We start from the raw sequence: 16,649 nt of genomic DNA, 5'->3' as shown, positions 1-16,649 counted from the left end.
AGCAACTTCTTAGGTTTACTGGTAATCCCAGGATGCCTAAAATAGTGTCAATTCCTAAAACAGGATATTATTCTCTTGGGAGTCCAGGGAACAAAGCAAGTTTTGCTTCAGGAATTTGTGGTATTCTCCCCTAATCAGGTGTTATCATTTGCTTGGTGGCTCTGTTTCCTGACACTGGGGGGAAGTTGACTAAACCCCTCTTTTCATTGCAAAAACAGGAGAATGGAAGTGACACCCATACTTTCCCCTCACTATGTATGTTTACTCCAGATTAAATTATATTCAGTTAATGAGATGGGTTGTCATGGGGTAGCGGGTTCACAAACTAGGTAGTGGCAAGAAAACAGAAGTATCTTGCTGAGCCGAAGTGATGTTTTCTGTTTCCAAACTGTATCTGCTGCCCCATTAGAGGTCACATCTGCCTCTCCTTGTGGAACTTCTGAGCTAAAGAACCTCTTTACCTTGTGTGCCTGGAACTGGCTAAGACATTCCTGTGAGTATTTATGACCAGCACCTATTCTAATACAGTACCATGGAAAATGTTACTGAGACTTGTTGGTAAATACTGGAGTCTCTCTAATTGTACAGATCATTAAAAAAATTTACAACTACTTTACATACTATTAAATCAACCTATTAATAAATTGGTTCTGTGGTTCTTTTTATAAGATTCAAAATTGTATCCTGTTCTTGCACTCACTATTTTTTGTAAAGCTTTAATCTTTGTCATTATATATTAAGATTTCACATTTATGTAGTTTTTGTTCTGTGTACCAGTGGCTGTTTTTTATATCCCTTCTTAACTCTATTTTGCAATGGTGGAGCTGAGAGTAGACAAACTATATTTCTCAGGCTCCTCTGCCAGGTTCTCCCAGGAGATGAGAAGGTCAGGGGCAGAGAGGTCTTTGGCCTTCTTATCTGTTATTTTTCTCTCTTCTCTGGATGATGTCTCTGGAGGCAGCTGTGTACCTGTTTCTATAATAGTTCCTGATTGCAACAGATCACCAGGTAGGAGACCTCCTTCATAACTCAAGGTTCTCATCACATGACAGGGCTATGACTGGGAGCTGCTTCTTGTAATCATTTATCCCTGGGCTTCTACAACATCCCCTTCACTATTCCAGCCTCCCCATACTCTGCAACTAATTCTATTTACTGAACTCCCTTTAATTTGAAATTTCAAGTGTGTTTTCTGTTTCCTTGATTAGATTCTGACTGATAAAGAACTCTGATGGCTTTTTTTTTTTTTTGCCAAAGAACAACTGCATTTTGCCTCTTACGGTGGAAGGTATGGTGAAGCTGAAAGAAGTTACAGTCTGGAATCACTTCATTATCTTATTTTAACAAACACATCAATGGTGCTTACTATGTGCTAGATGATATTATAAGTCTGGTCTAATTACTAATTTATTTAATCTTTATAATAATCTTTTAGGATAATAGTATGATCATTCACATTTTATAATAAGGAAACTGAGGCACGTAAAGGTTAAGTAACTAGTTCAATGTTAGATAGCAAGAAGTGGTGGTTTGAGGGCTAATGTCCAAATGGATGGTTTATAGTGATGAAGGAGCAAGAGAAAGATCTGGGGTTTAAGAAGGTCTTTCTACAAAAGTACAAAGGTCTGAAGAGATCAGAATCAACATTCAGTACAAATAAAAGCACTACAGAGATCTTCCAGAACCAGTCCTGGGCTGGTACAGCAGGTATAGCAGGTAGCTGCAATGTCCATAGCTGATACCACAGGTGTGCCTTGACCCTCATTTAAGGTTAGGGTTAGAGAACTGGAGTTACTAGGAAGCTCTTGAAACTAATTTTCTTTCTTTTCATTTACTAAATTATAAAGGTTTCTGTTAATTTAGTATTCAACATAAGATGTAGGTCTTTCTAAATAAAAAAGGAATAGATCTCTTTCTCTTTTCAATGACTTGGAGCCTACTTGCAAAGTCTGAAAGAAAAACTTGAGTAAATAGCTGTACCAGTTTTCTTGTGAATTTAATTTAATGTTATATTTTAAAAGCACTCAAACACTCAATCTCTAGCATCTTGGAAACTTAAAATCTTTACCCAAAATCACATGGAAAAAGCAAAAGACAAAACAGATAAGGAAGAAAACCCCTGTAGATGTCACCAAATTTCCATGAAAAGCAACATCTAAAACTCATTTTGCCTGACACATAACAGGATAGATTAGAACAGTTGCTGCGCTAACTGCAATTCATATCTTATATTCTATATCTACTGCTGTGAGTTGAAATCATGGCTCTAACACTTTTTAGCCATGTGACCTTGAGAAAGTTAACCAATGCTACTAAGCATTAATTTCCTCATCTGTAAAGTGGCGATAATAAATATACTTCTTCTGTAGCATTGTTGTGAGCATTAAATGATTTGATACATGTAAGGGGCCTCCCACAGCGCTTTAATAAGGAAGAGTCAATAATCAATTCTTACCAATGGTTTGAGGAATGATTAGTATTAGGATAGAAAAATTGCAAAGCAATTTTTTTTTTATTAGAGAAGTTGTAGTTGTAGTTGTAGAGAAGTTGTAGTTGTACAGAAAATCATGCAGGAAGCAGTTATGTTTTTAATAAACAAAATTACCCAGTGACTTTCTGGTGCCTGCCCATGTGGAAAAAAAAATTACCCAATGACTTCTAGAACAAATCACAGATAGACATTAATAAGAGCCTTCCACTTTACCCACTCAGGCTATGACCAGAGGTATTTGGAGGCCACAACGAAAGATGGCACAGTGGAAAGAACATGATGCTTGGACCCTAGAGATCTAAGTTCTAATTTAAGTCCTACGTATGCTGTGTGGTCTTGAGTGTGTTGCACGAAGATCTCTACATTTCCATTTTCTTATCTTCTAGACAAATGGGTAGAATTATGCATCTCTAATCTTTCAGATGACACTACCTGTGAGTGTAGAAGCAATTTGTGGGGTGGGGCTTGTGGCTAGAGGCAGCTGTTCCACCCCTCTCCTAGGATCGATACTGTAATGGCAGAAAGAAAAGGACACATAACTGCCACCAGATCCACTGGCTCTGCCTCTGAGATCTAGAATGTTGGACTTATCGTTTAGGGAGCCTTTTTGAATTGTCCCTTATGTGTAAATAACCTGTGACTTTTTCTCCTTTGAAAACATTTACCCCTTTTCACAGTACTCTAAACACATCTCCAAGGTGAGTTAGCTACCCAAACACCAAACTGGACAAACTAGTAATGATAGTAAAAGCATTTCTGATGAGGAAAGCATAGATGTATTGGGATGAAGTACGGCTTTGTTCCTTTGCATAATTAGACCCTCAGCTTTGCTACCAACTCTGCAGGAAATCACAAAAAATTAATATTCATACCTGTAACCAATTTCTACATTAAATCAAATTATTCCTAACTTTGAGATAAAACACATTTGTCTCTATACAGTATTTCTTAGTGCTTAATTCATATCTCCTTCAAGAGAATAGCCCTCTAACTAGGAAACAAAAGTTCTAGTAACAAAAATTTGAAAACTTAAATTCCACTAGTTACATGCTCCAACACATGACTGTGCAACAGAACTTGAATCTAACACATGACTGTGCAACCAAACTTGAAAGTACATACTTCAAAATCACCAGTTTAAATATATACTGTTAAAATTGTACTTTTTTTCTTTGCTTCTTTAGTCAATCTTCAGAGTACATTAGAAAGGCGAATGGATTACTACTTGCACCTTTAAAGTTACAGAGAATAATCCTTCCAAGAAGTAAGGAATAATTCTAAGAGACAGCAGTTTCCCAGTACAGTATACAATTTAGGGTGGAGTCATCTAGGCACTAATCAACACCTTGTGAAGTTAAGGATCAAGTCTGACAGAAAGACAACCACTAGCTGTATTTACAGCCTATTTTAGCACAGATATATGTAGCATAATGTGAAAAGGCAAAAAAAGACCACTTTACCTTAACAGAAAAAAAATGATCATAGACTAAAAAGAGAAGAAAATCTCACATATGAATTATAAGATCAATATTTAAGGTGTTGTCTTCCCAGGTATGTGGAAAAGGTTTTAAAATATAGTAGGCAAGATGAGACTTAGAACACTGTCTACTGCATCAAGAAATACCAGGTATAACCAAAAAAAAACTCTAGAGAGAAAAATAATAGAAATAAAAATATGATCTTTTCAGGTTTGCTGTTGAACAATGTGGTTTGGGCCTAGTGGGTAGGAGAAACAGGGATATAGATTCCCAGGAGTCCTCATGCCATTATTCCCCTTCAAGGTTCTTGGGTATCTCCCTGTTTCTTTTTCTTATGGTTTCCCTAAGATAGTAGCTAAGATCTGAGGCATGTTTTTCAGCTCTCTCCCTTCTCTCATACATCAAGGCTAAAAGCAGAAATGCCTACAAGGAGCAGGCAGGCAAAAGCAAAAATGAATGGAGACCTGGAAGATCCATACTTCTCCCTACCAATTGGTAACTGCTAGGATGGAAAAGTAGGTGAAGTGGTGCCAAAGCTGCTGAGTTTTCAAAAGAAACTGGGTATTTTAGTGAAAGGGCCTACTTTTTTTTTCTCCCAATGAGTTGAATTTAATCTAATTAGTTGAAGACTTAAAAAAAATTTTTTTATAAACATAACAACATACAAAAACGAACATTCTTACCATACGATCATTCCATTCTTGGTATATAATCAATAACTCACAATATCATCACATAGTTATATATTCATCACCATGATCATTTCTTAGAACATTTGCATCAATTCAGGAAAAGAAAAAGAAAAAAGAAAAAACTCATATATGCCATACCCCTTACTCCTCCCTCTCACTGACTGCTAGTATTTCCATCTACCCAATATATTTTAGATTTTGTTTCCCCTATTTTTTTCTATACCCCTTATCACTCTCTTTCATTGATCACTAGCATTTCAATCTAAATTTATTTTAATATTTGTTCCCCCTATTATTTATTTTTAATCCTTATGTTTTACTCATCTGTCCATACCATAGATAAAAGGAGCATCAGACACACAGTTTTCACAAACACACAGTCATATTGTGAAAGCTATATCATTATACATTCATCTTCAAGAAACATGGCTATTGGAACACAGTTCTACATTTTCAGGCACTTTCCTCTAGCCTCTCCAATATACCTTAAACTAAAAAGTGATATCTATATAATGCATAAGAATAACCTCCGGAATAACCTCTCAACTGTTTGAAATCTCTCAGCCACTGACACTCGATTTTGTCTCATTTCTCTCTTCCCCCTTTTGGTCAAGAAGGTTTTCTCAATCCCTTGATGCTTAGTCCCAGCTCATTCTAGGATTTCTATCCCATATTGCCAGGAAGGTTTACACCCTTGGGAGTCATGTCCCACATAGAGAGGGAGAGGGCAGTGAGTTTGCTTGTAGTGTTGGCTGAGATAAATAGGCCACACCCGAGCAACAAAAGAGGTTCTCTGGGGCTGACTCTTAGGCCTAATTTTAAGTAGGCTTGACCTATCCTTTGTGGGGATTAGTTTCTTATGAACAAACCCCAAGATTGAGGGCTTAGGAAATGGCCTACTTTTTAAATGTCGGCTTATTTGTAAAACATTCTGAGTTAAGTGAAATGCTTTCTTTATGGCTGCTTTCTGTCTGCAGGCCACGGCTTGACTGGGGCAAAAGCTGCAGTATCGGTTCAGGGATGTTCTAGGAGTAATGTCTTGAGGTACAGCTCAGAATCTGCTGCCTCAGTCAGGTTTTCCACAGACTTTGTAATCACCTAATTGCCTGTATTAAAACCCTTTCTGCTTAAGAAAGACTGGTTTCTTGTTTCTATAATTGAACAGACAACCAAATTTAGGATATCAAATTGTAACTTTGAGATACAATGTAAAAGAAGGTTTGCTTAAAACAATTCACTTCAAAAAGGGAAAGATAGCACAGATAGATACTATGTTTCACCCCAACCAAATATACATGATTGCCATTATCACTATAAATAAAAGAACCAAGAATTATAACACAGCTCTAGGGGTATGCAGAGATAGCCTCCAAGGTGGCCAGGAAAGATTGGGAGTCAGCAGGAATGAGTTGCACTGGGGAGCATTATGAACACCCAAGAGTTTAAGATGTGGCAAAGAGACTGGATACCTAACATCCAAAAACCCAAAAACCCAAAAGCCCATACCCTTTAATTTTTATCCTGAACATTCCAGGAAATAATTTAATCGTGCTTCCAATGATATGTCCTGATAATCAGAACCATAGCAAGCTGTAAGAAGCCACTGTGGCTTCACAAGACAATTGTTTTTGACAGCCAAGAGTTTCCTGTGACATTCCAGCTACCTTTTGAACTGCTACTTTATTTGAAAGCAGAAGAACTTTACACAGGCCAAGTTATTCAACTGTACCATACAGAAAGAAAAACTGTTTTATAACTAATTCACATAGTAAACTGGAACATTCAAGGTTCATGTTAATACTAGGTATAAATCACTTCAGATTTCACTAATCCAGGGAAGCTAACCATATCAAGTTACTTTCGCCATTCGGGTGAGCTGAATGATTTATAATGAAGCATTACTTGTTTGCCCTTACAGCAGAGCAATCCCAAGTGGAGCCTAGCTAAGACATGTGGCCCATCTTGCCATTTTGTTCCACTTTCCCAGACCTAGGGACTAACCCTCTCTACCTAATCTTGTATCTAGTTAAGAGAGGAAGAAACAGCAATAAAAAGGAATTACTACAGCTGTCAAAATTTTACTCATCAAAGACCAAGCTAGAATCCGTAGCTATGAACATATTAAAAATAAATCACCCATACTGAGTTCTTTTTCAGAAAGTGAACCCAGGTGATAGCCTGGAGATGGGGAATGATGAAGTATGAGAAACAACTTCACCCACACAAATTTGATCTTGATTCTTAAAAGCTGGGTTTCAACAAGAACTAGTTCAATATTTAAAAGATAATTATTGTAAATATGTGCATGTTAATCCCTGACCTAGAATTGAAGCTTGTTACAAAAGTGAATATATATAAATAGAAAATAAAACAGCTAATCTCAGAGACAGTATTGTAATCTCTTTGTAAAGATGACATTTTCTAACACCAGAATCAAAGTTCCCAAACGTTTTGTTTAAAAAGGAAAAAATCCTAATAAATTATCCTTCTACCCTATAAATTCTAGTAAACCACTGAATACTTAAATTCACATTAAATGTTTGAGACTCACTGTATTCGCTTCCTGTTGCTCCTGCAACAAATTACCACCCTCTTAGTCACTTAAAACAGCACAAATTTATTATCTTACAATTCTGGAGGTTAGAAATCCACAAGGTGTTGGCAGGATGCGCTTTTCTGGAAGCTCTAGGGGAGAACCTGTGTTCTTGCCTTCTAAAGGCTACCTGCATTCCTTGACTCAAGCCCTGTCCTCTACCTTCAGAGCAGATGTGCAACATTTCAAATCGATTTCTTTCTCTGACTTCTGCTTCCATTGTCATATCTCTTTTTTTGATTCCGACCCTGTATCTGCCTTCTTACTAGGAGAACACTTATGACTATATTGGGCCTATGCTGACAATATAGGACAATGTTCACATCTCAAAATCTTTTACTTAATCACATCTGTAAGGTCTCTTTTGCCATGTAATGAAGCATAAGGTGATACCTGCACAGATTCCAGGGATTAAGATATAGACATCTTTAGGGCCATTATTCTGCCTGCTACAGTCACTAAAGTTGCTTATACGAAAAAAGAACATTAAAACGTTTTTGCAGCTATCTGTGCAGTAAGAGTGCTGGGTTAAAAAAAAATCCATATATAGAAAATTACTAAAATAAAAATGGCTAAAGATTTGGTTTTCTTCCACAGAGATAATTACATAATTTCTACAAGATGCAATGCTTAACTGTAAAGAAAAATGAGGGTTTCCCCTCAACTATAATTCTTGTCACTGTAAAAATCAAGTCTGTTCTCTTTCTTTCTTACTTGTAGGCAGGTGGCAGGAACATCCTGGTTGGTAGAGACAGCGTGGTCGCTGAGAAAAATTGGTTTAGGCATGATGTTACTAGGAAACAGCGTGACTGGTAATTTGATCGTGCCAAGTTTTACCTGTTTGAATAAAGCGTAGTCCTGTCGTGTGGATAATTTTCATTGACGTATAAAGAGGAAGATGAAATTGTGGTTGCCAGGGAAGCAGCTTCAAACAACGATGGAGTGCTGGGCACCAGGTCTGGCCGGCGTCGGGACCCGAGTGCTGGGAAACGAAAGGAAGCCACACACTCATGAATCTCAGGAATAAATGTTGCATTAGTATCTATAATAATTTAAATAAACCCAAAACTTTCATATCAGGCTACAAATTAAATTATGAATTAACTGCACTCTTCTGAAGTGCTGCAGAAATGTAAAATAGCTTCTTGAAAACAGGTTAAACAGAAAGGAAATTGCATTAATTTACCAACTGGTTTATGGAAATGACATTCTGAATGGTCTTTTAAAAACCTAATAGAGTGATTTACTGTTTCAAAAAATGGCATAAAAAGCCCCCAGGAGCTTAAGGAGCTAATTTGACAGAGATTATTAGGATAACTGGCAAGTGTATAAATAGACAGTGAACCTCCATGATTCTCAATTTAGATCTAAGAACACAGAATTTTTAAGAACCAGGAAACAAATATCTTAAATACCTTAATCCTCTTTGTGCCTATGCATATCTTTTAACATTATCTGTGTGGCTCTTCTTGACATTGTAACTTAAAAGCAAGGTGCCTTTTTAAAAATGAGAAAATTCTTATTTCTTCTTTAAAATTTAGGTGCCTGTGAAATAACTTATACGAGAATCCCCTCATCAGGAAAGGGGCATTCAAGGCTGGGCAGTGACCCATATCCACTTTCTCCAAAGTCTCTGGATTTTTAAAAAAATTTTTATTAATAAAACCAATCAACATACAACACGAACATTCTTAAAGTATGAACATTCCATACTTGGTGTGCAATCAATGGCTCACAATATCATCACATAGTTGTATATTCATCACCATGATCATTTCTCAGAACATTTACATTACTCTAGAAAAAAGAAATAAAAAGAAAAAAGAAAAATCTCATATATACCACACCCCTTACCTCTCCCTTTCATTGACTACTAGTATTTCCCTCTACCCAATTTATTTTAACATTTGTTTCCTCTATTATTTATTCTTTTTAATCCATATTTTTAGTCATCTGTCCATACCATAGATAAAAGAAGCCTCAGAATAAAGTTTTCACAATCATACAGTCACTTTGTGAAAGCTAAATCATTATACAATCATCTTCAAGAAACATGGCTACTGGAACACAGCCCTATAGTTTCAGGTATTTCCCTCTAGCCTTTCTAGCACACCTTAAACTAAAAAGGGGTTATCTATATAATGTGTAAGAATAACCCCCAGGATAACCTCTTGACTCTATTTGAAACCTCTCAGCCACTGACACTTTATTTTGTCTCATTTCTCTCTTCCCCCTTTCAGTTGAGAAGGTTTTCTCAATCTCTTGATGCCAAGTCCCAGTTCATTCTAGGATTTCTATCCCACATTGCCAGGAAGGTTCACACCCCTGGGAGTCATGTCCCACGTAGAGAGGGGGAGGGTAGTGAGTTTGCCTGCAGTGTTGGCTGAGAGGCCACATCTGAGCAATAAAAGAGGTTCTCTGGAGTCTGTGGATTGTTTCTGATCATTCCCCCAAATGGGACTAAACAGACTACAATTAATACAGTATCACTTTAAGGTATTCTGGCATTCCTTTACTGGCATAACAGGCTCAAAAGGACGTATTTTTAGGAAAAGTGCAAATAGAAAAGAGTCTCTTTTAGATACTCTTGTGTGAGTTTAAGGTTCGAATTTGGATTTTAAGGGGTATACATGGTGGAGAGTGGCAGGGATAGGGGAGGAAATGGGATAAGCACAGGAAGGGATGGGCTCTGGTCTAGCAGAGTAGGCAGCACATTACATGTATCAGTTGGTGGTGCTCTTCCTTTGATTCAGGTCAAAATAAAGTCTGCTGAGATAGATAAAATGGTGGTCACATAAAAATACGAGTGACCAAAGTGGTCAATATGCAAAAATTAGAAAGATTTCAACTTAATATAATATCTGGCTAGTAGTCTTCAATATACTTGCTCACAAATTCTCATTAAATACAAAGGAAAACATTAAGCTCTCAATAACATTGAAAGCTAGGGCTGAAAAAAACCCTCATGTCAGACTCCAGTGAATTACCACCAGTTATAGTGTAACCTAGAAATTAGCATTTAAGGGATGATTTTGATTATTGAATCATTTTATAGATATTCCTTTTTGCCTTCCAGCATATTGGAGTAGACAGAGGGAAATACCTGAAATCTCTAAATTGTAATCCAGCTGCCTTAATCTCTGATAATGATTGTATAGCCTTTATCCTCTGCCCCTGTAATTATAAAAACCTTGTGACTAACCTTCACTTGAAACCATTTATCCAGGTTTTCAACTTTTGAGTCTCAAAATCACTAAAGACAACCGCTAATGTTTATTAATGAAGGGTCCTGGCTCAGTCCAGAACTAACCCACCCCAAGTCCAAAATTATCTTCAAAACCAGGACTGGAACTAACCAAAGTGGGCCTGCCTAACATACACAGTAGCTTGGACTTTAATCTATGAGTCACCTATATTTCATTATAATACTCCACCATTTTCTTTCATACATTCTGTGACCAAGCATGTAATCAATTTGCATATGCTCAATAATTAGACACCTCTAATTACATCATCTGGGGCCACTGTTCTTATTATCCTAAACCCTGCCCATCTTTCTCTCTAATAAAACTATCAGAATTACTGCAGTTCAGGGAGACAGATTTTGGGCCAACAGGCCATCTATTCTCCCACTATGTTGCCTAGTAATAAACTTCTACTCTCTTCGAAACCCTGGAGTCTCAGGAATTGGTCATGAGGGCATCAGGCAAAATAATCCACTGAGTTTGTCTGGTAACAATAGTGCAAATGGAGCTGAACTCTGTACCACCAATGCAGACAGGTCTTAGGCATACCCGGTTTTACTTCATAGGCCAGAGACCACCTGAGTGATATAATATGGGAAAGCGTTATCTTTCCAACAACTCAGTCCAGGTTACACATCATCCAAACACTGCATAGCCGATCTCCTCAGGAGCAGCTCTTGGAAGCAGAGGATTGTTTCTTCATTCTCCTACACCCTCAGTTTTCTAAAACCAGTGTGTTTGGCAGAATTCTAAAATGACCTCCAATCACTCTGACTCTTGCAATAATCTCCCGTTGACTATGGGCAGAAATTGTGGACATAATGAGGTATTATTCCTGTGATTATATTACCTTACCTTGCAAAAGGATTTTGTAGATGTAATTAAAGCCACACTCATCAATTGACTTTAAGTTAATCAAAAGGGAGATTTTTTTCAATGTGAGCTGGACCTAATTCTATGAGCCCTTTAAATCTGAATCTAGAGGGCAGAGACAGAGGAAGTCAGAGATTTCAAGTGTGAGTGGGGGATTCGATTCATGAGAAGTTCTCCGTTGTGGCAGTGAAGATAAAAGGGGCCACGTGGCAAGGAAAGTGGGCAGCCTCTAGGAGCTGTGCGTGTACCCTGGCTGATAGACAACAAGGAAGTGGTCCTACAAATGCCAGGGACTGCATTCTGCCAACAACCTGAAGGACCTTGGAAGAGGATTCTTATTCAGAAACTCCAGATGAGAACTCAGCCTAGCAGACACCTTGATTTTTGGCCTTTGAGACCATTAGGACCCAGGGAATCCATGGGCCTGACTGCTGACCTATAGAACTGTAAGATAATAAATGGGTGCTATTTTAAGATGCTAAATATGTGCTAATTTGTTACATGGTTAAAACAAAACAAAACAAACAAATACAACCAGGAAATACTAAAAATGTCAGAAAACAAATGGTTAAAAAGTAGAGAGAAATTTGGCAATGATCTGGAGCCCTAGGAAACGGGAAGTCCCTAGGTACAGAGCATTAGAAGAGAACAACTCTTGTAGCAAACCTTGTACATGCAGAAAGTTATAAAGATAAGCCCATTTTAAAGTAGTGCGCTGGTTATATCTTCAAGACATATGCTCAAGAGGTTTTCCTTCAACCTGCACAGATCTTTTCAGAAATTCAGAAATTCTCAAAATTCAAAGCAATGGATCTGATTGTTAATCTGATTAAAAGCACAAAACGTGCACTACTTTTCCCTGACTCTGTTGGATAGTACCTAGTATATTTGTTATACTTTTTCTGAGATTAATAATGGGACTTACTGCTTTAGGTTTAGTGGTCATATAGAGCATATTTGAAAACATAACTAATACACTATTTAAAGATAAGCTGTGCAGATAACTTGCAGTTTTACTTGTACTATCAAAAAACCAGGTGGTGTGGTGGGGGAGATGCCAATGCTAGGAAGCTTGGGAAAAATAGGTGAAAGTCTCTCAGAAACTGGAGCCATCAATTTACCTCTGCTATCATAGGAATGGGCAGGGAAAGGATAAAGGAGTAACTCTTGTTGAAACCCACCAACTCTGGGTAAAAGTTAATTTACTAGAAGATGAGAAAGAAAGAGACCCCTACATGGCACATATGTATAAATACAGCAGGAGGAGGGAACAAGGCTAGCACCCTAACCCAAAGACTCAGGAAAAGAACACCTTTAGGAGGAATCTCCTGGAGGAAATAGAAAACATTTTTAGGATATTTTGGGGATTCTCAAAATAACATATGGACAGGTAGATGCCTAAAAATGTCACTTCTCTTTAACAGATTAAAAGAGATCTTAATTAGGAGGTTTGTGACTGTTAACGCGCCACGGCTTGCCTCATTCAGCGTTCCCAATAAGATGAATCCTGAAGAGAGTAAGCCCCAGTCTCCAAAGAGAACCACTTCACGTCTTCCTATCAACAATGGTTCCAAAGAAAATGGGGTCCATGAGGAACAAGACCAAGAGCCACAGGATCTCTTTGCAGATGCCACAGTGGAGTTATCCTTGGACAGCACGCAAAATAATCAGAAGAAAGTGCCAGCCAAAACCCTCATTTCTCTTCCTTCACAGGAAGCCACAAGTTCTAAGTCCCAGCAAAGCTGTTAGGAGCTAGAGGAAGAAGAACAGGAGGATCAGTTTGATTTGACAGTTGGTATAACTGATCCTGAGAAGATAGGAGATGGTATGAATGCCTATGTAGCCTACAAAGTTACAACACAGACGAGCTTACCAATGTTCAGAAATAAACAGTTTGCAGCAAAAAGAAGATTCAGCGATTTTCTGGGTCTTTATGAGAAGCTTTCAGAGAAACACTCTCAGAATGGCTTCATTGTCCCCCCTCCACCTGAGAAGAGTCTAATAGGAATGACAAAAGTGAAAGTTGGGAAGGAAGATTCTTCTTCTACAGAATTTCTTGAAAAACGGAGGGCTGCTCTAGAGAGGTACCTTCAGAGGGTTGTGAATCATCCTACAATGTTACAAGACCCTGATGTCAGGGAGTTCTTGGAAAAAGAAGAGCTACCACGTGCTGTGGGTACCCAGACATTGAGTGGTGCTGGTCTCCTCAAGATGTTCAACAAAGCTACAGATGCAGTTAGCAAAATGACCATCAAGATGAATGAATCAGACATTTGATTTGAGGAGAAGCTCCAGGAAGTAGAGTGTGAGGAACAACGCTACGGAAACTGCATGCTGTTGTAGAAACTCTAGTCAACCATAGGAAAGAGCTAGCGCTGAACACAGCCTAGTTTGCAAAGAGTCTAGCCATAGCTTGGGAGCTCTGAGAACAACACAGCATTGTCATGGGCACTCTCCCAGCTTGCTGAAGTAGAAGAAAAAATTGAACAGCTTCACCAGGAACAGGCCAACAATGACTTCTTCCTCCTTGCTGAGCTCCTAAGTGACTATATTCGCCTCTTGGCCATAGTCCAGGCTGCCTTTGACCAGCGCATGAAGACGTGGCAGCGTTGGCAGGATGCTCAGACCACATTGCAGAAGAAGTGGGAGGCTGAGGCTCGGCTGTTGTGGGCCAACAAACCTGAAAAGCTGCAGCAAGCAAAGGATGAGATCGCAGAGTGGGAGTCTCGAGTGACTCAGTATGAAAGGGACTTTGAAAGAATTTCAACAGTTGTCCGAAAAGAAGTGATACGGTTTGAGAAAGAGAAATCCAAGGACTTCAAAAACCACGTGATCAAGTACCTTGAGACACTTCTGTATTCACAGCAGCAGCTGGCAAAGTACTGGGAAGCCTTCCTTCCTGAGGCAGAGTCCTAAGGGACAAAGGATGCCAGAGCCCACCTGCCTGATGCTACCTTTTTATACATGTCCTTCTCCACCTCTGATGGACCCAGTGATACATTCTGCCTAGCCTGGACTTAACTCCTCCCACCCTGCCCCAACAACCAACCAACCTGTCCCCAGTCACTCTAACCATATTTCATTTAGCTTCCATATATATTTTCTTAACTAAGAGAATAGTTTCCTGCTTTTAGCAAAAGTGGTGGAATTATGGGATTGGGTGGGATATTGATATAAATATATAAATACAAATGTATATTTTTTAGGATGTGGTTTAGGAACTGGGAATAACGTTTTGTTACTCCTGATGGTGCCATGAAAAGATTATGTAATAAAATATTTTAAAATCAGGAAAAAAAAAAAAGAGATCTTAATTAAATGATCAAAATCAGTAAATAAAGAAAAGTATTTGATAAAATTCTATACTTATTCTTGACAAAAACTTCTAGCAAATTAGGAATAAAAAGGAACTTCTTTAACCTGATTATGTGCATCAAATACAGCAAACTTTATTTCAACAGAGAAACATTAGAAGCTTTCCCTTTAAAATCAGGACAAGGCAAGGCTGCCCACAGTCACCATTCCTATTCATCATTGTTCTAGGTATCTTAGTCAGCATGTAATAGAGCAGCCACAAAGAGTGAGAAAACTCAATCCTTAAAAACACACTATTTAAAAAGGCAAATAAATAAGGCTACAGAAAGGAACAAATGCATAAGACATGCAACAAGGTGAATGAACCTTGAAGACATTATGTTGCACAAAATAAGACAGAAACAAAAGGATAGATATATGTATGGTTTCTTTTAGAAACATAAGAAAATTTGGGACTAGATTTTAAGCTCTTATTGCAGTCACATTTAGTCCTGAGTTTTAAGTGTTATTTCTAGAATCTGAGATGCTGTGCTGTAGATGTATAACCTGGTATTTCTGGAACTCTGAGTACCTGTGTGACACCTAAGACTCAGAGCTGGAGTTCTGCAGCTCTGAAAGTCAGCATTGCTACATATAACAACCGGTAAAGAAACTAAAAAATAAATCAAGCTTCAATTAGAGGTAAGAATGAAGCTGATCTGGTTGGGACTAAGGTAAATCAGAAATAAGGGTCAAGGACAATAGTGTCTGTATTTTAGAACTTACCCTACTGTATGAGATCAAAGGAAGGGAACCCTATTTTGTCCACAATCTAAATCTTCTATAATACACAATCTAGCTCAACCTGCCTGGAAAGTTCATTTAAACAACCCAACCACATTGAGCCCAGAATGGGAATGAGAGCTTGTTATTCAGTATAGCTTAATGTAATACCTGGATACATCCCAGAGTAAGTTAGGCAGATAATTAAAAAGTATTGGCAAAATCTTGGGATTGAAAAAGCCTTCTTGACCAAAAAGGGGAAGGGAGAAATGAGACAAAGTTTCAGTGGTTGAGAGATTTCAAACAGGGTCAGAGGTTATCCTGGAGGTTCTTTTTAAGCATTCTGTAGATATCCCTGTTTAGTTTAAGGTGTATTGGAGTGGCTAGTGAGAAGTACCTGAAACTACTGAACTGTGTTCCCATAGCCTTGATTCTTGAAGATGATTACATAACTATATGGCTTTTACAGTGCGATTGTGCAAACCTTATGTCTGATGCTCCCTTTATTCGGGGTATGAACAAAAGGGTAAAAATATAAGGACAAAAAGTAAATAAATAATGGGGGTGTATAAGGGTTAAAAAAAAATTGGGTAGATTGCAATACTAGGGGCCAATGAGAGGCAGGTGGGTAAGGGGTATGGGATGTATGAGTTTTTTCTTTTTATTTCTTTTTCTGGAGTGATGCAAATGTTCTAAAAATGATCGTGGTGATGAATACATTACTATGTGATGAGATTGCGTACTTTGGATGGATTGTATGTATATGAGGCTATCTCAATAAAAATATTAGGAAAAAAAAAGTATTGGCAAAGTCCCTTGAAGGATTGGAGACAAAATATGAACCATTAAACTTTCCCACTTGGGAAAACCCTGATATTCTCTCAAAATACTAGGGACTCCCCAGCTAATAACCCAAGCTCTAGATTTTGAGGCTTGCTCTTAGGAAACTTATTTCTGTAAAAGAGAAGCTAAGCCTACCTATACTTATGCCTAAGAGTTCTGCCAGAGAACCTCTTTCGCTGCTCAGGTGTAGCCTCTGTTTCTCTAAGCCTAATTCTGCAAAGAAAATCATTACCCTCCCCTCTTCAAGAGACATGATATCCAAGGGTATGAATCTTCCTGTCAATATGGGACATAACTCCCAGGGACAAGCCTTGCCCTGGTACCTTGTGATCGACAATGCCTTCCTTACAAAAACAG

At 38.1% G+C, this 16,649-nt stretch overlaps 1 protein-coding gene and 1 pseudogene across 8 annotated transcripts in view; one reads left to right on the top strand and one right to left on the bottom strand.

Annotated features, from left to right (window-relative positions):
* The window catches only part of PIP5K1B (phosphatidylinositol-4-phosphate 5-kinase type 1 beta), a 484,296-nt gene that overhangs the window by 185,684 nt on the left and 281,963 nt on the right, over positions 1–16,649 (bottom strand). For all 8 annotated transcript variants that reach the window (XM_077148356.1, XM_077148359.1, XM_077148357.1 and 5 more), the window contains one exon: positions 8,092–8,236. In XM_077148356.1, coding sequence (XP_077004471.1) covers positions 8,092–8,236 — 145 coding nt within the window. The remainder of the gene's footprint in view (positions 1–8,091; positions 8,237–16,649) is intronic.
* LOC143675108 (sorting nexin-1-like) lies at positions 12,873–14,506 on the top strand (annotated as a pseudogene).

The sequence above is a fragment of the Tamandua tetradactyla genome, chromosome 2 (genome assembly GCF_023851605.1).
Source record: "Tamandua tetradactyla isolate mTamTet1 chromosome 2, mTamTet1.pri, whole genome shotgun sequence".
Lineage (NCBI taxonomy): Eukaryota > Metazoa > Chordata > Mammalia > Pilosa > Myrmecophagidae > Tamandua > Tamandua tetradactyla.
This window is presented reverse-complemented; position numbering and strand designations above follow the sequence as displayed.